Source organism: Notothenia coriiceps, unplaced genomic scaffold (assembly GCF_000735185.1).
Source record: "Notothenia coriiceps isolate Sejong01 unplaced genomic scaffold, NC01 NC01_scaffold00004316, whole genome shotgun sequence".
NCBI lineage: Eukaryota > Metazoa > Chordata > Actinopteri > Perciformes > Nototheniidae > Notothenia > Notothenia coriiceps.
In genome coordinates this window covers 54,658-78,789 of record NW_011337017.1, presented here as the reverse complement: position 1 = coordinate 78,789, position 24,132 = coordinate 54,658, and the positions used below count along the sequence as shown (strand labels likewise).

General features: G+C 41.8%; 1 protein-coding gene across 1 annotated transcript in view; it reads left to right on the top strand.

Moving 5' to 3' along the window:
- Nucleotides 1–24,132, top strand: part of unc5a (unc-5 netrin receptor A) — a 63,117-nt gene that overhangs the window by 6,294 nt on the left and 32,691 nt on the right. Inside the window, exons 3-6 of the mRNA XM_010767398.1 lie at nucleotides 16,232–16,375; nucleotides 17,927–18,030; nucleotides 19,259–19,439; nucleotides 22,312–22,479. Of these exons, the coding sequence (XP_010765700.1) occupies nucleotides 16,232–16,375; nucleotides 17,927–18,030; nucleotides 19,259–19,439; nucleotides 22,312–22,479 (597 nt within the window). The remainder of the gene's footprint in view (nucleotides 1–16,231; nucleotides 16,376–17,926; nucleotides 18,031–19,258; nucleotides 19,440–22,311; nucleotides 22,480–24,132) is intronic.

The window sequence follows — 24,132 nt, the reverse complement described above, 5'->3', positions numbered from 1 at the left end:
CTGTGTGTGTGTGTGTGTGTGTGTGTGTGTGTGAGTGAGTGAGTGAGTGAGTGAGTGAGTGAGAGAGAGAGACAGGGTTGTCAGGATGTCCTCTCACTCTGGTCGTCACAGTCACACCGGACTCTAAACTTGTACCTGTTGCCAAGCAACCAGGACATCTGTCACACCAGAAGCTGCCCGATATCAACATCTTGCCTTGAGGAGGGAGAAATGAGGAGTTTGGAGACATACCCAAGTTGACAAAAATGGATTGACAATTTATACCCAGTGTAACAGTGACAAATCACTTGCTGAAAATAGCCAGCTTCTCGAGAAGAAACTTCTAGTTAATGCTCTTCATTCCAACAAAAACATAATGAAAATAGCCAGCTTCTCTAGAAGAAACTTTGAGAAATGTCCTTTCTGACTCCAAGGGGTCGTCTCGACTCAGGCTCTGCACTGCACTGCTTGTTTGCTCCATTTACTAAGACGGATGTAAATACAGTGCACACATGTGACCAGCCAACGAGAAGCCCCTGAGAATCCAGCCTCTGTTCCATTGGCTGGCATGTTCACACTGATTGGGATTCTCATCAAGGATACTTATTCCTTTATGTAAATGAAAGTGCAGCTCGGATCGAGTCAATGCTCTTCATTCCAACAGAAATGTAATGAAAATAGCATGTAGACACATCAGAGTCAAGAGTCGCTGCTGGAGACGGTTCTCACATGTGCTCTGCGCTTCTCCCTTCAATATGATCATCTCTTTCTCTTTGATGGATGAGTGGCTCGTCAACAATGGAGAATACATATTTTGATAAGGCTTAAAGCTGCAAACATGATATCTCAATATTATAAATTATTGGATTACAATAAACCATATTGCAGAAATGTTATCATTGGGCTATTAGTTTTCAACTGCATGTGTAAGAGTTGTTCTTTTTATAATTAGCTATTGATGTTGTTTTGAATAGTTATTAAAAATGATAACCAGCAAGTTGACATTTCATGGTTAAATAAGGTTTAAAAGGTACAGTATTTATTTACTTCTTGTTCCATCAGCCAAAGTCCTGGCTAATAGGGGCTGCAATAAAAATGAGTTACAAAATAGCATGCGTTCAATAAGCCACATTATCAGAACTAATCATAAATGAGATGTTATTAAATCATGAATATGTTAACCAGAATTAACACTTTGCAATTGTGAAAAACCCCAAAACATCAGCACCTAGTTTCTGCACCAACGATTTGAATTCACGAAGGGAGACCAAGCTTAGATATTGTAGACTCTAGAGTAACTGCAGAAGGATTGCGGCAGATACAGAAAGCTCCTTCACCCACTCTGAGATGCTTACAGTATAATATAAAGATGAGTCACAGCCACGGCATGGGCCAGAATAATGTTATATTTGACCAAGATATAAAAAAATAGTGCTACAGATCTAAATCTACTGAGCAGAATAACAACTCTCATTTCTACCAACAGTGCTGAGCAGAATCGTGATATACCTTGAGACGATATTAATGCCTCCACTATATTGTTAACACCAAGGGAGCTCTCATTTTAACACCTGTGTGTGATCGACTGCAAATCACTAGTTCGGGACTTCTTCAATGCAATATTGGACTTTAATTTGTATTTTTGTATCAATGTGATAAATAACTTTGAGTTGTTTATTGTATTTAATTTATAGGTTAACCAAAAATTGATATAAATGTATAGTGTTTCAGAAAATATGACCACAATATAACAACAATTTAATATACTTTAGTAGACAATTAAAACCAGTACATTTGATGTGAAGCTCTTATTATTATTTTTTACTTAAAGGTAGGGTAGGTAAGAATGAAGAAACCAGCTCAAGTGCGCTAGAATTTGAAAGTACACAACCGAAAAAAATCTGCCCCTTCCTTCAGACTTCCTTACAGAGCCCCTCCTCCAACACACACGAATGCGCACATGACCAATGAGGGCACGAGATAAGTTTGTGCACAGATGGAAGGCTGACAGACAGGTAGGCCATCCAATTATCTGCCGCGGGCCGAGGCAGATAACTGGACTTTCTTTTTACAGCGCCACGGCTTCCACAGATGAAATATTTGTATCTATTTATTGTCAAAGCATTTGATTTATTCATTGCTATCGGGATGTTAAGAGCATTCCATGGAATATAACAAAAAGTGTTTCTGAGGTGAATTACCTAACCTACCTTTTTAATGGAACAATTTTTATTATCTGAATGATTATTTTAAAAAGCCATATGGAAAGCAGTGAAAAATTCATTATGGGAATTAAAAGTCATACCAGCCCGCCTGTTCCCTCATACAGGCCTGATCACCCGTGCACTCAAAGCATCCTTTTTCTCTGCGGCTGTGACTCCCACTGTCCAAATGAGTACAGTGCATGTTCTTCATCACTAAAGTATATCAAGTAGGAACAAAAATGAAAATCATAGCGAGCAGAAGCAGAAATCAATAATTCCTTTTTCACTTTCTCGGGTTAAAGTAATATCAGAAAGGTGGTCTTTTTCGGAGATGAACTAGTCTGGCCCAGCACAGCGGAGGCAATATGCGGCAAACTCCATCCCTGTTCACTCCCCACAGACTCAGGCAGACGTCAAAGTAACTGGAAGGGTTTGAATTAATAACTGACCCAGGTCTGAAGTGCAGACATGTTTCCTTCTGACTGCTCAGTATTCTCGGCTCAGGAGGTAGAAAACATGACATTCGGATAACCATCTACAGCAGACGTGACCTCTGCCCTCATCAGACAGGTCTGTTTATTGAATCTGATTCAGTGCAGGAAAGACAAAAGAGCTGCTGCCACTGACTGGGTGTACTGCACACTTACAGTTTGAGTTACTGACACACCTTTGTTTTCTGTCATCGCTTTGGACCTTCCCACCCCCCATAAAAACACACACTAGTATCCTTACACAAAGGACTCACAACACCCTCACACACAAGCTCCTTTGAACATGGAAAAGAAAGAGATGTCAATTTGTCCTTCCTCTCCTGGTATCAATGTCCGATATCGATCCATCCCAGAGTCTATCAGTTCTCATTACCTGCCCTCAGTAACTTATCTCAATTGTTATGGCTGTGACTGCTTCCAAAGCCCCGTCCAGCGTTGTGTCTCTCCCAGGTCATCCGTTATAGAGCTGGAGAAACGGGAGACGTCTGGCGAGTCCTAATAAAGACATATCCCCTCCGAACAAATCAATGCTGACAGTGTGTTTGCATAGATTAGGAGATTCCCCCACACTATGATTTCTCATCAGACACATGATGAGGAGAGGGGAGATTGGCATTTGAGTGGAGGATTGTTGTACGGCCGGACTGATTTGATTTTGTTTGCATTTCATCTGCCAGCATTGATGGAAACGATTTTGATCCACGCGTCGCATTGTCAAACCCAGCAGCAAACCCTCTCAGGTGGAAAATACATGCATTTCACATTTCTATTTCAATAAGCCTCACCAACTGCTTTATAAAGATTTGAGGAGATTATATTTCCGTTGTTGATTGAACCGGATGTCGACAAGGCTTCTACAATGAAAGCAGAAGATGATTGAGAAAAAAATCATAAGCTATACGTTTGCCTTTTACTTTGTGAAAGGGATTTTTTCTTGGTATTTTAATAACTCTTTAATATTCTTTTTTAATATACATAAGTCCACATTTCAAAACCCCTTTAAGGGAATACAACCTCCAGCTTTATCAGCACCAACTCCTGTACTCTATCAATCCTCTGAAGTCTAAATACCGCATGACGTGTCAGTAAATCTCTTTAAACCATCTATCACTTTCTGCAGAGAACTAATAATGTGTTATGGCACCACAGGGCTAACCCCTGTGTCTGAAAACCAGCGAGGATTCATTTGTATAAAATATGTATTTCCTGATTGACTAGATCCTGGATTGTAATGTGATGACATATTTAATTTCTGATCAAAGGGGGAGATAAGCTAGGCTAAGCTGTAATGATCTGTAACCTTTATTTTAATACTGCCATACTAATCCATGGTATTATAGCAGCCAATCAGTTCTCCCACTCCATCTTACACCCACTCACCACTCGCGCTGCCCTCTACTTCTCAGTCCTGTATCGGTCAATATCATGGATGCAGATAAATATCTTTACAGGAAACATATAGGAGGTCCCTGTTCTATTTTAAGTGTGGAATATGGCTTTAAAGTGGAGCAACCAAAGGCTAAAAAAATCATGTTTCAGGGGACCATGAAGAAAAACGGAATTAACTGAAAACAGAGAAGGAAACAATTTAAATGAAATATCAAAACAGGGGAAATGAGTAAGCATCCTGTCCATCACAAGGATGCCCTACCCTGAAACAAATGCTCATTTATCTTCAATTTCACTCTAAATAGAAAGTTACTCATCAGAAAAATGTTTACAAAGGACATAAATGAATGGGTAAGAAGTAGGGACATTTTCTCAAAGACTTCTATACAATCTGATATATTTCTGCTACCAGAGGACTCCTGCACTGCTGGGTTTAATAATGCAGCTGTAGCATTTGTAAGCACTTCCACATTGGCTTTGCTTCACACTTATAGGCTGCTGCTTGCAAGCAGCTCACAGACGCTGTTGTTGTCATAATTGTGAGGAATTTAGAACAGAGTCTTCCTAATAGTGTAGGGGCCTCGCGACAGCAATTAAACATGATGTTTAATGGAATGTTTAAGAGCGGCCCTGTCACGATCCAAGCAACGCCGGATAGACCTGTGAGCCATAATCTACTGAACAGAAGACATTAAGGCAATCAGGAGGGAAAGGACAATGTAGTCCTGAATTAACAATATGGCCTTGTACCACCTGCTAAGCATCGATCAGTAAGCAGAGGGACTAATTGATAATGCATTATTAGCTGCTTCCCCATAATGGGTCTTGTATTTGATCCTGTCCTTGATTGCGGGACGGAGGGGGAAGGAATTGGCGATGAGGCACTGAAAAACAGATGGTAAGGTGAATTTCTCATGTGACACATCTGCCAACGGGTGCTATTCTGTTTCTCGAGCAGGTCGTGTGTGTGTGTGTGTGTGTGTGTGTGTGTGTGTGTGTGTGTGTGTGTGTGTGTGTGTGTGTGTGTGTGTGTGTGTGTGTGTGTGTGTGTGTGTGTGTGTGCGCGCACCAGGCCAGGCCCTTCTAGCCAACACACCTCAGAGTTAAAGTGGGTTTAATTGAAGCCTGTGTTTGTCTGGCCTTGAGACGACTGCACGTGTGTTTAGAGCAGCAGGAGTAAAGTGAGTCAGGGAGAATTAAAAAGGAACCAGCTGTTCTGATTGATCTCTTCGATACACCCGTACAGGGTCCACACGTCTCGGCGTCTCAGACTCTATCCAAGCCGGGGTTTTTTTAATGTTAAACTTTGGAGTAGGTATTTCGGTTCCTTTGAAGTTGGTCTTGCTATGCAGGAATAATGAATTAAAAAATTCAATGCAATTAGTGGAACAAAAGTGGTAAAAAAAAGATAATTACCATTTGTCAAACAACAACGCTGGCGTTCCAATCTCCCACATGCACAGCCTTTTGTCCTCCCAGCAAATCATATCCCGTGTCAGGCCCATGCTTTGCTTTAGCTTAAGTAATTTTCAGTCTCATAAAAGATGTGCTCCAGCGGAAAGTTGGAATGCATTCCACACTCTTAGTTGTGTTTTCTTTACACCGTCCAAGTAATTTATTTACACCGTTAGGTAAAGACAGACATGTAATCAATACAGCCTTTCAACTTTTGTATTTGTAGTTTGTGTATGTGGAATTGCATGTGAATAAAATGCATTTCAAAGTGTGTGTGTGAGCACAGGGAATTCATCATTTTTAAATGATTATAGATTGCGGTCTCTCTGCTACATGGCCCACAGTATAACACGTTTGCAGTAGGAATGATAACAGATTCAAATTAATGTTCATCTATATTTCTAAAGGCACATAGTAGTTTTTGTACCTTTTTTGTGGAAAGCATCTTGTTCTCAGAGCTACATGGCAATGTCTGCTCTTCTACACCGAGTAAAATGTGTCTGTATGGTGCAATGAAATGCAGCACACGCATTACCCAGACAACTTGTACTACCCTTGTGCTGAGAAATAGAGGCCAAAGTTGCAAACTTCTTCGGATTCCATAATGTGCCTCAAAATGTGCTGGTTAGATACAGAATGTATCAGAGGGGGGCCGGTAAACCCCCGTGCCTTGCTATTTTGACTCTTAGCAAAACTCTTTACCTCATTTTTTCATTTGTCACTGTACGATTATTGGATCTTTCAACTTGCCTTCCCTGCCTTTGGAAATGGAAGACATGAGTGTTATGCTGCCAGAGAGAGACCGAGTGGGAGTTTGTGGTGTCAATCAACACCTGCTCTGCTCAAATTCGTTTAAAAATAGTGGAGCTGGGGGGTGTATTGAGGGAGCTGACAGCTAAATAGTCCACAGAGATTTTTGATAGGAAGAGGAACTGAGTCGCTGACAGTTAATATTTTGTGTGTTTGGCCCCAAGTAGACTTTCAGTATAGGTATTTTACACAGTCCTGGAACAAACAGCAGCTTACCGTTTAAACTAGAAGCTGCAGGGTGTCCTGGGTATGGGATAGTGGTGACTATTTTATGCTGTGAGGGAAGAACAATAGTTTCAATGTCCTCATGAAGTGCTGTGTAAAATATGGAGAAGATTTCACCTGGAAGCATCACAAAAAACAGATCAAGTGAAGCTTATACAACCAAAAGCATCTTGACCTGTATAGTGCTTTTAGTTCTCAACACAGTCTCAGGTGAGCCCACAGTGAGTGGAGACTTCAGCAGACTAATGTGTTCTGCCTCGTGTTTCAGGGAGCTGAAACTCAAGTCAATTATCAGCGGCATCCTGCCCACATATAACACTCCTGGCTTCTGTGTCGTGTGGTTACTGCGGCGACCACAAACCCTCAAAGAAGAGGATGCAGAGCCGCACGTGTTTGAGGAAGGCTTCTCATCGAGGCGGGTGTTTAATGAGGCATGCTGACAACAGCAAGAGGAGCGGGTCCTGGTCTGGGAGCCATCAGGATTTATATTAATAATGTATTCATTCATGTTGTTTCAGAGTGAGAGTTTGTCTTCTTCAGGTGTTTGTTTGTTTGTTTGTTTCCCTTCTATCTTTTAAAAAGTCTCAGAGCAACATGTATGTAAAGGCCCTAAATAGGCAGAGATTTACTTTTCTGTGTTCAATCACGGCACTCTTCAGAGTACTACAGTATTTGCATTTTGTTTGGGTCATCCTGCTGTTATGATGAGAAGAAATGCAATAAAGTGAAAAGACTATTTTCACCTTCTGCCAAATATTTATTGATTACAGCTTCTCAAATGTGCAGATGTGCTGCCTTTCTGATAATATACTCGATGTCTTTGGGTTTTGCTTGAAAGCTATGCCGCTTTGACACAGGTCTGGGAATTTTGTGACATCATTTTCTCACATTTTATAGGCAAAGTCATTAAGGACTTAATCAAGAATATAACAGTCAGATTAATCGGTAATGGAAAATGGAAATGAGCTCCAGTTGTGATCTTTGCAAATCTCCTGTCTTTGTAATCAGCTTTTTTAAATCATTATTTTTCCTTTTTAAGGAAGTGTTTAACCTCTGCTGCATCTGTACACATAATTATTGTTCATACCTCCATTGTTAAACCAAGCTCCAGGGGCCCACTGTGTACTTTCACTCAATTTTCTCCCTTTTCAGCGTCGGGTTATTTATAAGTTCACAATTCTCCGTCTCGCATCTATCGTATTAATAATTAAAACAGTCACATTTGAACAAAGAAATGAATATTTAAAGACTCAGTCCGTGTTCGGTCTGCAGCACTTCATCCCCTCATGCGTTGCATTAAAGTTGACTCAACAACAGGCTCCACATTGGAAGGAGAACTGTGTAGACTCAACGCCATATGACCTCTGGGGCAAGCGGGAGATTTAAACAGATTAAAGGTCTTTTAAGATCTAGCCATTCTCTAATTTCCTACACCTACTGTACATACATTCTGTACAAAATGATTTTCTTCGGCAAAAATAAACATATTATTTTAGGATATTATGCACGATTTAAATCTTAAAATACTGCTTTATTTTAATCTCTTATGTGAGGCTACCTAGAAAGACCTATTTTAGCTGCTGTTGTCTGGAGGAGAGCCTCTTGTGTGTCATGTGTGAGGGTGGTGGATAAGACTAAGAGGTATTTCTTTATCCTACACATTTTCAAGAAGCATTGATTCTGAGACATACAACGGATCTGTATCTACAGTACATCACAGCACAATGTTAAAACTGACTATCTGAAGGTTTCTCTTGATGCTTTAAAGTCGGTGAATTATATGCCATGAGATGACAAATTATCCACAGGTTTTAAATCCTTAACAAGAAAAGGCAGACTTCTTTTAAACCTTTGTCATAGGCCTTTTTTCTCCTTAACTTGTAAGGCAGGGAGGCTACACACCCTCTAAGTGGTAGACTATGTGAATTATAAGCAAGGGCAAGAGCTTCAGTTTGAAGTACAAGTTCAAAGGGGCTTCAATACTTTCAGATAATGCATGAATCTAAATATTTTCTTGATGTTCATTGGATGATTTTTCTACCTGACAAAGGCATATGTGATGACACCAACATTTCCACGAAATGAAAGCAGTGCTAAACAGACATCTACTTTAGTTTGTTTTATAATACGAGTCGTTAGCCACAAATACAGAATTATTATTATAAGAACAAATGTGGATTTCATTACTTTAAAAAATCTTTTTTTGAGTTTTGTAGAATCACTTTCGTAGCCTCTGTTTTCCCTCGGGCTGTTTACTGAAGGATGTTTGTTGTGCTCAATATTTACATTCGCCCACGTACCTTCATTGGATTACCAAAAACCTCTGCCTTCTATCTCCGGCAACACTGCCGGCCAAAGACTAAAGAGGAACCAACCGAACGTCAGCAGGGAGGGGGAAACCCTAATGCAATTTGTATGGCACAGAGCACTCTTCAAGCAGATGGCAGCTAGGCTGACTTACCTGAAGCAGTTTTCCTTATTTACTTCAGCGCCCAAGGCCATGTCAGACAAGGGGGAGAGAAACATGTTAGCCCGAGCAAATTATCAGGGCTTTCATGTGGGTAACGTTCTATCAGATCCTCCCACTCTGCAGAATGTAATGGAAGCAGAAGCAAAGTGCTCAAGGCCTTCACCTCCGACTTGTTCTCATTCAAGGTAGGACAAGGTGTGTGTGGGAGATAAAGGAGCAGGTTCCCAGTCACTCCCAGCCTGAAGACTGTTGCATATAGAATGTTCTGCTCTTGCCAATCATCGGGGTCAGGATATTGGATGGCGAGTAATTACACCAGGGGCACTTTGGTAAGGGCACAGAGGTAAATCACAGCCCTGTCTCCGTGTGTGTATATAGTTGCTATTAAGAAAAGGTTAGGTAAACGAATTACAGAGGGGCGGTGTAAATAGAAAAATCCATTGCTTTGAATTAATGTCCGTTTGATGTCATCAGTTGTGTAGGCTTGTGGCTAGATGTAAATGTGGAAACATGCAAACAGACACCGTATTCAGTGTCGTATGCCATGTGATGTCTGCACTCGATGAAAGCGGAAAAGTAAAATCTATTTTGAAGTTTTATCTGTCAATTCATTATCACGTTCCCAACCTGCGAACACCTGTGCAACAAAAACACTTTTATGTACACTGCGCTGCGCATTGTTGTGATATCCTGTGTGCATTTGTTGTCACTGATGAATATGGCAGTGAAATGTCTTGCCGAGTGACATCTCACTCTCATAGGGGCATTCAACGTGTGTACATCATTAATAACTATACCATAAAGCTCAAACTTTTCCAATCAGCATCTTATCCCCTCACATATCTCTGTGTAAATCTGAGGTTTTAATAACTTTTTATTTTATTGTTGGAAGAGGCACATTTGGAGTTGTGATATGTAGTTATTTTTCTCTTAAGCTGATCTCTAACACTTGGCTGACTTGCGTTTGGCCCCTCAACACATTTTACTTGGACACATTTTCAGGATGCCTTCCGCGAGGAAAATTAACTGTGGTGAAATCACTCTTGGCATCTCATAATCTCCAGTTTTTGGTTGAGGGTTCATGGACGCGCTGCAACTTCTGTCAACAGTATTTGTTAAGAAGTGGAACACAGTTCAGTTGTGATTTTGTAGAAAAAGAGACTGTCATCCAAAGAGACGTTTTTTTCTATTACACCCCAATGCAAGTCTAACCTAGTTTTGAAAAGAATCAACTGCAGATTGTATTACTTTGTGTATTTTCTATTTAACAAATAGTCAATATTGTTTTTCTTTCATTAGTTAATCTTAAATAAATACACGTGGTTATGGTATGGGTAAAAAGAAATCAGACATTTTAAACACTTCTGCTTTCTAAAAAGAGTTGTTTGTTTGTACCCTTTGATGGTTATCTTCACAGTCTGGTATTAACAATATAAAAACTTTTATGAAGATTTAAAGACATATGCACTTTCAGTCGCTCAGTATATTTTTAAAACAGGCATATTAATCCATAGCATCCATAACTGTTTATTCAGTCCAACACCATTTACTCTCCTCACCCTGCCGTCAGGGCTCCACCTGAGTCTCCTTGAAGTGGCATTGGAATGAACCTCGCCGGATTGATTGTTTGTCAGCCATGAATAATCTGTAACGACATTCAGAGCATCAGCGGGGGCCTTGCAGCGCGCATTCATTGTGGAAAATGGACAGCTCAATCAAAAGAAGCTCTTGAAAAGCTAGCCATAACCGGAGGCAGAGCCTTGACCCAGAACGCTGTCCCACTGTCTCGCGTCGCAACCTCACCAACATGAATGGGAGGTCTGACTGCTGTATTCCCAGTGAACTCAGGGCTTCTATTCTGCCTCCCTTCCCCCCTCATTCTGCTGTTCCCATCTCTCTTGCTTTTTAATAGAGCCATGCCTCACTCAGAAGGCCACGCTATCCTTGTTGGGAGACGGATGCTTATGGCGCCACCTCCCATACTCCACTCTCCCCGTCAGGTAGCATGGGCCACCCATCACCACACTGCTTTACATGGTAATGAAAGTCTGAAGACTTGATGATAAAGCAGTTATGACCTCGCCTCTGTGACCTAGGGTTCACTTTGGAGTGTTTACACATGGAAATACTTTCCAGGTTGTGATGCAAGTGTTTTCAGAATGACGTTAACTAGAAGTTGAGCTCTAAAGTTGTTTTCTGACAGCCTATTGTTGCCAGGATCTCAGTTTTTATATATAAAAGCTGAAACCATTGGTCTGAGGAAGAGGGCATTGTGGAGCCCTGGACACTCAGTGCCGGTGATGACACTGATGCCACATTGGACAAAAAAGAACCACAGGAGGAAATGAAACACTTACAGCATGCTTTTGACAAGTTTCTTAAAAGCATTCATCTGCAATGTCTCCCTTCAACCATTGTGAACTCTTACCCCTTGAAATGGTGTATTCCCCTGATGTAGAATCACCAGACCTTAATCCCTCTATATCCACTGATGAATCCCAGCAACACACACAGTAGGGATGCCGCCTAATTGAATTTCCTTGGTCACAATGAAACACACACTCAGGACCTGCAAGTTCCAGTCCATGCCTTTGATAAGCAAATGACCCCTATGGAATTGAGGTCACAGCCTGCGAAAACAAGAGTGAGGGAGAGAAAAATAAAGTCCCGCACTCAGACAATCCCAATATCGACTCACCCGGGATTGAGTCCAATGATGTTTACCCTCTGTGTGTTGAGCCTCTGCTGGCTTAAGAGGAAATTCATCCGACAATCACACACACAAAGATGTCCGTGGTCCCGTCACTCACGTTGTGACTTCTTCCTTTTTGTTACTGTAAGGGCTATTTTTACATTTTAATGGAGTGCATGTGTAAATAATCTTGTCCTTGCTACAGATTCCTATAGAGCACAGTACAGTAAATGTTGCCGCATCCTTTGTGTCTGTTTTTGTGTGCCATTGGCTCCAGTAATAGCTTTTCTTGTACTCAATTGCCTGAAGACTGTGCAACAAGCTCCCTCGTACAATAGTCAGGTCAGTTAATTCATGAACTCATCCACTCTGCATCTCTTCTAGTCTTTTTTTTTTGTATTTTGTTTTATTTGTTGAAAGTCTTGAGGCAGAATAGTGTGTTTGCTTTGGCATCACTCAGAATGCAGAGCCTGGATGCTTTTACAGATACTCCTTTTAGAAACTAGCCGTGCAGCTTCGCTGTCTGCTTTACTCGCAAATCGTTGATTAACAGAACTTTATAGGCTTAGGTAACTCACAGGAGTCCGTTTGAAAGTCACACTTTTACAGTCAGCTAGCTTTATTTAATTTGAATAAAATATATCTTTAGACTTTGACAATAGGCTTGTCTGATTGACATCTCTGATAGTTTTACCCTGATGCCAACCAATATGCCTTAACCTTACCAGCGAAGGCAACCAATTGTAGCCAATCAGAGGCAGAGTAGGGCAGTTGATATGCCATAGTAGGATATAAGATATTGTAGTTATTCTGCATAATAATTAGCCACATTCTTTGGTTTGTTGCAGGGACTGTGTATATTCTGAGCAGTTGGCATTTGTTTTAAGGTAAACGGGGGGTTGGATTAATGGATTTTGGATAACGGGCCTTCACAACATTGGGCAGTCTCCAATTCTCCTTGTTATAGTCTCAGAGATAAACTGTAGTGTAATTTTTAACTAATACTTCCTGAACTATCTGTCTCATTTAATATATGCACAAACATACAGTGACACCTTTAAATAGATTATATTTCTACAAGGACTGATCAAATGTGTTCCTTTTGAACTAATTGTGTTTATACTATTGGAACTGCAGTTGCCAGGTCTTGTGAATTACAGCACTGGTATCAATAGTATCAATGTGTCAAAGAACATGTTATGCATATTAATCAAACATTTTTACATTTGGGAATTTGAGTGAGAATTGTATTTACTACCAAAAGACAGCAGCTTTCTATTGATATTGGCACTGGTATGAGTCTGTGTCTCCGTGGAAGCATGCATTACTTCTTAATTTCAGTGTAATATTACAAAGCTTGGAGATTTGTATATATATTATGGGTAAGTACAGCTGAGTAAGTTGCCCCCATTGCACGCCAATCATAAAACATAAACTCTCCAGGGCTCCAGCTGTAAGCCCAGAATTCTCACAGTGTCAATCACATAATCATCCTTTTAAAGTTTTCATTTCACTGCGGTTTCTGGATATGAGCTCATTTATAAATGGGCCGCAGATCAAACCGAAGGCTGCGGGAATCATGTCATGTTTTAATTATCGTTTAACAGGGATGTTAAGTGAACGCTGAATATCTTGCAGGAAAGGTAAAAGAAAGTGTTAATTTGACTATCTTACTCTCTTTAGTTCCTAACACCTTAGAGAGGCAGCCGAGCACCATTTTATAAATCGATATTGATATTACTGAGTCAGAAGGGTGTCCGTTTTCAAAAATCCCGAGCATAGCTTAATATGAATCAGTGGTGTAGTTGCCACATCAGTCACCTATGAGTGGTTTTCATAAAGTTGTGTTTTGCTGACAGACCTGCCAGTGGAATAGACTTTGGAAAACAACAGTAAATAGCAGCCTGTCCAATCATTATTAGCTGCTATAAAAATTACAGTCCCATTTTGTTCACAAAGTGATGAGATTATTTTGTCCTTCTTATTAATTGGAGTGAAATTGGACAGAGTGAATCACTGCAGTGTTACTGGAAGGTGTCGGACACAGAAAGCAGGTAATTATGGAGACAGGAAGAGATAAGAAAATGGAATGCAATTACCCCGGCAAGGAGAGCTTCAAATTGCTCCTCTCAGGATTTCTCACTTCAGGTCCCTATTGTTCATTCTTTGCATCTCCATACTCATCTATTCCTTTCAGCCTCTAGCTCAATGAATAAGGAAGGTTTGCATTAATCAAATGAATTTCTGCGGTAAGTAGAGCCATATAACCAACTGGACACCGCTTATTGATCAATTCTAAATGTATTCAAATGTTTTTCCCAATTATTTTGCCCACATAAACTGCTGAGCTAAGTCTAAATCCGATGTTTCCATTGTTCCTTATATCCAAGGCTGTAAAAGTTTGTCAGAATTAAGTTTAATTTAACTTTCTCGTTGTAGGGGGCACAGATTGATCTCTTCTATCTCCCCCCTCCAGACTGCAACTGTACTATTGTTCCATCCATGTGTGCATACATAGCATTTTATTAACGACTAACACGCACACAAATATGAAACTAAATATAATAATACCCCCTCTCAAATCCCTCTCCAGTGAGCGAGATTGCTGCCTGTGTATGTGTTACACAAAAACTGCTGCTCTTGCTACATTAGACTTCATTTCATAAATTATGTGGATTCCCCGGCTCACTTTTTTGTAGAACACGCAAAATGCAACTGCAAACATAACCATTGTTCTTAGATATAGGTATATGTAGAGAACTCAAAATGTTTTCTCTTGTTCAAGGTGAAAGCCAAATGTTGCCATGCTGCTGGTTCAAAAAGGGAGGTTTCTTCTGCTCCATTTGTTGATTCTCTCTAGTGCCCATTTTGTTACTTTGGGCATTTATTTTAGCCTCGAGGTGCTCTCAGTCTGTGCCACACACTCCCTACACACACACACACACACACACACACACACACACACACACACACACACACACACACACACACACACACACACACACACAGTAGAGCTAGAGTTGAGAGGGAAAGAAAGTGAGTAAATGAGAGTGAATTCCTCAATCCAGACTTTTATTTCAAACTTTTTTGACAGTTATTTGGCTGAATTATTAAAGCCAATGGAAACACACAAATATTACCTTTCTCCTTGTTTTTTTTCCGGAGACTAACACATAGCAAGGGGACGCTGTTAACGCTTGAGGTGGCGCTTCCGGGCTAGATTTACTGCATGTATACTCGCATTTACCAAGAACTCATATTGCAAAATCTACTGCATTTAGACGCTAATACATGGGGGGGGGGGTCCACCAGTGACCCTTACAGCTACTTCTCAACACGTGGCGGCCAGCAGTGGAGCCACTCTGCTTTCCTCCCTGACAGCTTATGTCACCAATGGGACAAAGGCCTCTACAGATCCACGCACAGTTTTCCTCAAATTGTTTACTAAAAAATCCTCGTTTTCAGTTTGTTCAATGCTCTGTATCAGCACAAGTGCTTTCTGTAATTGCTGTATAGGTTTGATGGTCTGATAGGTGCCACTTAGCCAAACGTCAGCTCGCCTCAGTCTGGAGGGGAATGATTACCGCACACAGATCAAGTGTGTGAGTGAGAGGAGGGTCACAAAGTGCCTTTATGTAAATGGCAGTAGAAGAGCAGCTCTACATTGAGACTTAAATATACAGCTTTTAATGTGTGCCCTCTGTGACTGTTAAATGTTCTGTGTTCATAAAAAGAGCCCTGGGAGAAAAGATGAGATGGAGTGAGAGAGGGCTGGAAGCTGAGGGAAACGCAGCAATCTCTTGATCAGAGGGAAGAGAAAGTAGGACACGTCGTAGGGATCAAGGTCTTACCTTGATATATATAAAATACCTCTGGATTACAGGTCCCAAATAAAAGGTCAAAGGAAAATGAAATGAAGGATTGCTAAGAAATATAAAAAAATACCTGACTCTAACAACACTGTGTTGTTTGGACAGTTAAGCAGAAGGGATTTTCTCGCAATTTTCTTTTGTTTTGAGAAGCGATGTCTTTACTTGAAAAGCAATAAAGCTTACATCAACACTGTTGTGTATATACTCCATAGATGTGTACTATTCCCCCCCTCGTGGATTTAATAATAGAGAGGCAGGTCGTGCTGAATATTTTTGTTTGTTTAGCGCTTCCTTGTTCCTTTTCAACTGTTGGTTTTAACGCCTTCCGAATTACACCAAGGATAGCTGTGAGCCTCTCTTCTCATTTTCCTCGGTTAACAAGCACTCTGTTTATATATGATTATGGTTCTATGCTTGTTTATTCTGCAAACCTTTTTTTCTAAATTACCTCACCGATTTAGTTCAAGGTACAAAATGTACTAAAGGATTCAGAAGAGCTCATTTTGTTTTCTTTCTGGGAAGAAATACTCATGGTCGCTTAATTGTTTGGCTCCATCAAACGAGCTGATCGGGATAAACTTGATCCCCCTACCCCCCCCCCCTTCATTTCACCATTTTGATTACTGCCTGTGTTTGCTTTGCAGCGCTGCCAATCATGCAGGTGACGATTGACATAACCAGACAGCAGGTGGAGAAGATCTTCGGTCTGGATGAGTACTGGTGTCAGTGCGTCGCCTGGAGCACCACCGGAACGCAGAAGAGCCAAAAAGCGTACATCAGGATTGCTTGTGAGTGCACTTTAAAAACATCACTGTCATTACAAATGACATTTCTGCAACATATTGCATGTCTGTTTGCAATAAGAGGATATTAGCATGATGATTTTTCACCTTGCGTGATAGTGTAGGGAGTAACTTTCATTTACCAACCAGCCCAGAAGCTCTCTGTGCACTACGGTGCATTACTGTGATTACAATTTACCTAGATCATCTTTAGGCAATTGTAGTTATTAAGAAAATATGTTGCCCGTGGCAGGGATAAACTGAGATTAATGCATCTGTTTAAAGGAAGTCTTGGGGAAACAAATAGAACACTAAATTGAGCATTCATGAGCATATTTTTCACTGGTTACAGTACATCAAGATGAACCCTGTGAAAGTAACCGGAATAAACAGAGATTTGAAATCTATTGCTGTGCAGTAATCATAAATCTGTCTGGGGAACACAGACACATCCCTCGCTCAGCCTCAACAGCTTTATTAGGAGAAGCCATTTCACATTTGAGTATTTTAAAGCATTCTGCCTATTTATTCACACATAAATATGCATTATTCCACACAGAGCCGTACGCAGCGCTGTCTCCGACCCATTTGAAAACACACATTCATTATCCGACCTTGTTTGCGAGCTGAACAAAAAGAGTTCCATGTAAGATAAGGCCACGCGCCAAAAAACAATAATGTGTGCGTGCACACACATCCGCATACATTTGAGCCTTCCAGGAGTGTTATATCTTAAGTCTCCCCAGCCAATTAGATCGGTTTTAATTAAATTGAATGTCATGAAACTCTCTGCTTTTCCTAATATAATGATTGGTCAGGACAGACACAACATCTGTTTAAAGAAAATGCACGGGGGCATAAAGCCACACCCTCAGCCTCTCACAACACAATAACACATTACTGATGCATGACCCGGGGTGAACACATTAAACGTGCTCCAACCTGCCAGCTATGAGCATCCTGTCCATCTCATTTTATACAAATTGCCTTGCATTCATTTTCACTCGTGAGAAATAAGCAAATAAGCGTTGCCAGTTTTACCTGTGTAATGTACAGCCTGGGCTTACGGACAATTGTATAGCAGGACTTGCAATGGTAAGAGTTTCCAATGAGACGTAATGTGAAGCCCCATGCAGGCAGCCAGGCTTGCAGGAGCTCTTGTCCAGGCGCCTCAGGGCTCTGTTTTCGTGCGGCTGCTCCAAGCCCTCATACAGATGGAGGCTGGGGGCTGGAGAGAGCAGAGTGGGTGGTAGGGGACGAGTGAGGGGTAATGCAATTGCTTTTGGTTGATGCCGGGCCCCTCTGGCAGCAGACAAGCATTTCTGAACCAGCCAGGCAGCCTGTAATAAGCAACATGGTTGGTGCCACAGATCCCTGTGTGGCTTAGAGGCCAACTGGAGTGCGACATGCTCAGCGACGCCACGGGTGGACATTTCTAGAGAGAAGGAAATGTTGAAACCTCCGAGCTAAGTTTCGTGGAAGGAAGTATTTCATTTTGAATCTCACAAGCTCGTACAAACATCCTAATTGGTTTTGTCTCTCCCTGTCTTTTTTCAGACCTGAGAAAGAACTTTGAGGAGGAGCCGCAGGGTAAAGAGGTTACATTGGACCAGGAGGTGTTACTGCGCTGCCATCCCCCCGAGGGAGTGCCACAAGCCGAGGTGAGACATGGATACAGAAGATATTTATAAGCCCACATCTAGCATCCCTTTACCCTTTCCTCACCAGGAGTACAAAGAGCAAAAAGTATCTCAGGATTAGCTCCCCAGCATCTCCAGCAGGGAACAGTCAACCCTGTACGGATAAATTACACCTCTAATTATTCCCCATTATTGATTTATTATCTCCCTTACATCTCTGAGAAGCCGTATATCACAGCGCCTCGTCACATCACTCAGGATAGGCTTGGAGGCTTCACTCCCCGTTTGGCATCTCTAAAGGCCCATCCATAATTAATGGATCTATTTGCCTCCCTCTCTCCCTATCTAATTCTTTATCTCTCTGCCGTCTCTCCACGTCCTGTGTGTCTCGTACCCTCTTGTTCTGCTCAACTCTCTCCCTTTCTCTTTACGTCTCTGGGTGCTGTGTGTCTGTGTTTAGAGGACCAGACGGGGGCCAGCTGTTTCACCTCTTCTGCTGCGTCCACCTGGTCCCATATAGGCACTAACCGCTCTAATAACAACACAAGAGGAGGTTAGGCCAGCCACTCAGACAGCCCAGAGACCGTGAGCAGCAGAGTAGCCAATCACAGCTCCACAATGTAGGGACAGTGTGCAGAGAAATAGAAAGGTAGGTGCCAAGTGCAGTTCAACAGAAAAGAACATCAGAGCAGAAGTCACCACGGGAGAAAACAAGGATAGTGCACAAGAGGAGGAAAGCCCAATTATATGCGGCATTGCAACTGGCAGTAATACGCACAACAATGCTGCTGTACCGTAGCTACTCTCGAGACGAGACACAAGGTCAAGTAAGAGCAAGAAAACAAGCAAACCAATCTGAAAGTACACCAATAAAAGAATAATATCAGTTTTCGCTTGTGCAAGAGGGCACAGAAAACTACACAAAGCATGATTAGTATCATTCTCGGACCACTAACATCTAGAGATCTCCAGCAGCTATGCATTAAAAGCTACATTCCCCACACAAAAAGAAAATATATAAGAATTAAAACGCTATATAGATGAATTAATTCCATCTCAGTGTCAGTATAACAACAAGCTACATTTGAATCTTTCTCTGTTTGATTGCATTAATAACTGCACTACTTTTATGTTCAATGCAAAAAAAATCCAATCCCCGGCATGTGTGCTTCCTGTGGAGCGGCTTGTGAGGGGAGCAGTTTTCTATTCAGTTAAGGTGAATTTTGACCTTTTGAAACCTATTTTTCAGGTGGAGTGGCAGAGAAACGAGGATGTCATCAACCCAGGGAGCGACCTCAATTTTTTCATGACAACTGACCATAGTCTCGTCATCAAAAAAGCCCGGCTGGGGGACACGGGGAACTACACATGTGTGGCCAAAAACATTGTTGCTCGCCGCAAAAGCAACTCTGCCACGGTCCTAGTCTATGGTAGGTGGAAACTCCTTTCAACAGGTGTCAAAGCGGTCTACACACAGTAATGCAAAGTCTGGAGTTAGGCAGCTTCCAAATATGCGAAACATAAAAGCAGCTTAAATGAATTGTGTATTGCTTGCATGTGCTTCCGTTATCCCAAAGTCTAACAATAACCCTGCATGTTCGCCTGCATGCAGGAAAAATGAGTACACAGATTCTATGTGAAGTTTTAAAGAGAATATGCAGTGTTACACATAATGACATACAGTGTCTACAAGCATGAGGCAGCTCTACTATCCAGCAAACAATGAATTATATTTTCATAAATAATGACATAATGACATAGTAGTGTATCTGCACAATAATTAGCACAACTTAAAATGTTACTGGCATCCATTCTGCCAAAGCTGGCCAGCTTCAATCTCCACGCTGCCATCTTCCTCTATCTTTGCAGTGAATCCAATACGGGAGGAGAACATTCAATAAAAGCAAACTGTAAATAATTACTTGACTCAATAAGCAGACTGATCTGTATTAAAATTCTGAGAAACAGCATATTTGTTATCACAGAGGGTTTCTTGGGTACTGGCTCGTCTTCTTTTTTGCATACATTGAAGCCAGACTTATTTCTCAGCTACTCTACATGCAAACAGGAAATCACGAGGAACGGATTATGAAAGCAACTTTGTTGTATATGAGAAATGTAGAATCTGGCACAGTGTCTGACACGGTTCGTTTTTATCAAGGCTGCCAGAAGAAGACGATTATATCTAGTCAGAACAAGACTTCTTGACAGTGTCAAAAACACAACATATGGCAACATAAACAGCACTATCGAGGAGTATGCACACCTCTGCATCACTTCTGCTATAAAATGATTTCAAGGTTTTTGTGTGAGTCTATACAATATTTTACATCAACTAAAAAGAACAGGTAATCAAAATCCATGAAAAGGGGTGCACTAGGTGCAAGTATTCCTATCCCTTGGGAAATGAGGGTGTCAGTGGGAATTATTTGATCAAAACTGAATAACATGTGCAGTTCTTAAAATTCAGGTTATAGCTACATGATTTAAAATTGAATATATTTTCACTTAAAAGTGCAGTCCGACAAAAGATCTCAATGGATTTAAGGGTGTGGGATGAATTCCAATTCGGACAACATAAGCATAGTTTGAAACATGAAGGTCTTCAATTCAGGGCTTTCGAGCTTTAATATATCAACGGAAAAATAACGATGAACTAGACTGAGCTGTAATATTAAACAATGAATACATAAAATAAGCATTTAGGGATATCACTGTACTTAGGAACTTTGACAAAGGACTTGTGTGTTCTTTTTAGGCAGTATTTTAACTGCAAATGATGGTCAAAAAAAGGCATTTTCTCGGTGAACGATTTGAAATTAAATGTGTACATTTTGAGCGTGCAGTCAATACACACATTTCACTGAGCCTTGAGTGTAATGAGAAAAATAAACAAGTTATTTGTACTTAATTATAATTGATTAGCTTGTTGTTGAAAGCTCTGCAGATCTACAAATCCACACGTATACAGATTAAATGAGTGCGGAGGCAAAAGCATTCTTATTGTTGTCGCCTTTCTTGTAATGTCAAAAATACAATAGTTATGAAATGAAATATTGTTTGCTCTCAACAACCTGACAAATTGTGAACAAATTGTTCGTGGTGCATGCATGTCAGATTTTCATGTGTTCTTGACAAGAGGACAAATGTATTACCATTGTAGCAAAGATTGAGGTTATGTCACAATAGAAGTGGTCTTATTAAAAAAAAAAGAGAGAAAAGAAAAATCCATTACTGAGAGCATCACAGTCCATCATGCTAGCTGATCAAGCTAGCTGTAGCAAGTCATAATAACTGCTACTTTTCAAAGGGGGTTCAACGGGGGGCCAGAGATGCATTTTAACAAGGCCTGGCTGGTGTGACTGCACTCTGCGCTAAGAGGTAATCAGGGGCCGAGTTGCCTGGCAATTTACCTCGCAGTGGCGGGCAATCAATCGCATAGAGAGGGCAAGGAAATGATTCAGCCACGACAAGCACAGGAGAGAGTTAGGGGGGAAATTAGGAAGGGAGTATGTACAGAAAAGGAACGACAGCGCTGTGCAAGTCAATAAATCAGGAATCTCGGTATCTTGTAAGCTGGGGCAAACACAGGATGTACAGGAAGGAGCTGATTAGAATTAAACCAGCGTGGTGTGATGGAATCACCTGCTGAGATTGAGCGATATAGCTGCAATTATGTGCCAATAGGTGGATAAGGTTCAGCAAAGTGCCTTTCAGTTTGAAATAGAAAAGAGGAAAAAATGTTAATTCAAAAAATACTTGAGTTGAGTGACGTGGGAAATCAGCAGTGGATGAGTGAAAGACACAATTTCAACAGGGTTGATGTATTTATTTTTCAGTCTTGGCCTTTCCGTAAGCATGTTGTAATTATTATTCTGTATATAATATGACATTTTTGTATAATGTCTTCCATTACCTTTGTGAGATTTAGGGGGCTATCTAAAATATCCTCTAGTTACTTTGCAGAAACTGTGTCTTCCTCAGAGATAAGGTCAAAGATGGCAAGCTGTCATGTTATTTTCTGTTCCCCTTTGAAGCTATTTTGTTTTCACTGCAGTTGGCTGTATTTCCAACATGGACACAGGAAGCTGCCCCCCCTTTGCAGTTGCTCTTCCATTAGTTCAGCTTGCAGTGCTGAGCCACAGAGTGTAACAGCAGTCACAATTATCCTAGCGCAACACACCTCTTTTCCTTGGTGCATGTCGGGTAATCCTGGCTGCTCTGTCCCTTCATCCATCCCTCCTTCCCAACCTCCCCCTCCCTTACCCACTTCATCGCCCACCCCTGGCGCTGGTCTGACAGTCAACGGCGGCTGGTCCACGTGGACCACCTGGTCGTCCTGCAGTGCTGTGTGTGGGCGCGGCTGGCAGAAGAGGAGTCGGAGCTGCACCAACCCCACGCCACTGAATGGAGGCACTTCCTGTGAGGGGCAGAACGTCCAGAAAAGTGCCTGTGTGGCCACCTGTCCAGGTAACTCCCAGGCAACCCCGTTTGTCCTGTGGCGCTTGGCTTCCTGTGGCTTCCTTTTTGCATTGTTTTGCATCTAGAAGTCATCCATTCATCTTTATTTTGGCTGCCTTGTGTACCAGCACCTTGGTCTTACCTTAGATGCTAGTGCTTCTGTTGTTTCCTGCAATTAGACCGCTTACACAGCAATGTCAGTCTATTAGTCTTCACAGTCACATCCTAAAAAGTGATTTATTCTTTGTTCACATATCTCCTTATCTGCTGCTCCGGCCTCAGACCACGCTTCTATTTCAGAGACCTGTCTGCTTTAAGAGACATGGTCCAGGCCATTGCATTGTGTCAGACCAGCGCGTACATTAGTTAATGTTTGCTGCGCAAGCTCTGTAGTAAATATGGGCAATACAAATCTGAATAATGGTGGCTTGTGTGCCATGGCTGCGTTTGGGGAATTGAGGGTGTTTCATTTGCCTGCCTGTTCTACCCTGTAAGAGCGTCAGGGAGGCAGAGAGCGTCCTGCCTGATACTGAGCAACACATATCGATCTCTGGTAGCCTGAGATGGAAGTCAAGCTGCTTCATTTGCAGTCCCACATTAGTCCCCATACAGAGAGAGAGATAGCTGGATAGGAAAAGGGAGGTGTAAGGTGAAAGCAGGGATAGAGACAGATGGAATCAGATACAGTGTAAGATAGGACAAAGCACAGAGTGATAGAGAGAAGAGGAAAACTGAGAAAGAAAGAGCCCCAGTGTGTACAAGAGCTTGCTGTTTAGCTGCCAGCAGATCAGTGTGTGGACATATAGCCGAGGCTCTGCAGCCATGCTGACCGCAGGAGAAATCTCCCACGCTCGGTAAATAGCAGAGAGGGAAACCCAACACCTCTGGCAGTGGCAGCTTCTCCCAGCCTAAAACAAAGGTTATCTTACTCGGTGAATCAGGGCGTTGTGTTACACATCTCTCATGTAAAGACATCACTCGATGTCAAGCTGGAGTGTAAGTAACATGGCCCGCTGGAATACAGTAGGAGGAGGAAGACAAAGGGAGCACAGTGGTGCGTGACGCTCCACCAGGACCCTATCTGGATGGATTTGGAATTATTAGCGCTGTAGCCACGAGTAATGGAATTATAGGGGTGTCCAGGGATGCTTGACATTCCCCAACACCGACGCAGGATACTGACCTCCATGAGCTTAAAGAGATTAATGTCAGTCCGAGCCGCTATTGTTAGACTAAAGCCCACCCCCCTCTCTTTCACTAGCCCCACAAGGAGAGCGTGTGTAATTCCAATCCTTAGGGTGCTGTTGCAGAAATGGTTGCATTGTGCCCTGTATACACGGTTTGCAGAGACTTTGAAAAAGAGAGAACTGCTCAAACCTCTCTCAGTCTTGTTGTTTGGCAACAGAGAAGCCTCTGCCTTCTTTTCTCACTCGTTACCTGAGATCAGACAGAGCATCAGGGGCACAGACAGCTGTCACACCCCAGAGGGGTTCCCCTCAAGGCCAGGGTCCACTGCGCCAGAGTCCCTGGATGATGGGCTGTTGTCTTCTTCCACAAGTGGTAACGCTGCGTACACACATGCCTCTGAAGTCCCTCAGGATGAACTGACCGCTCCCATCTTTTGTCACCAAGCGCACACACACAGCCCGTCAATGACTACCC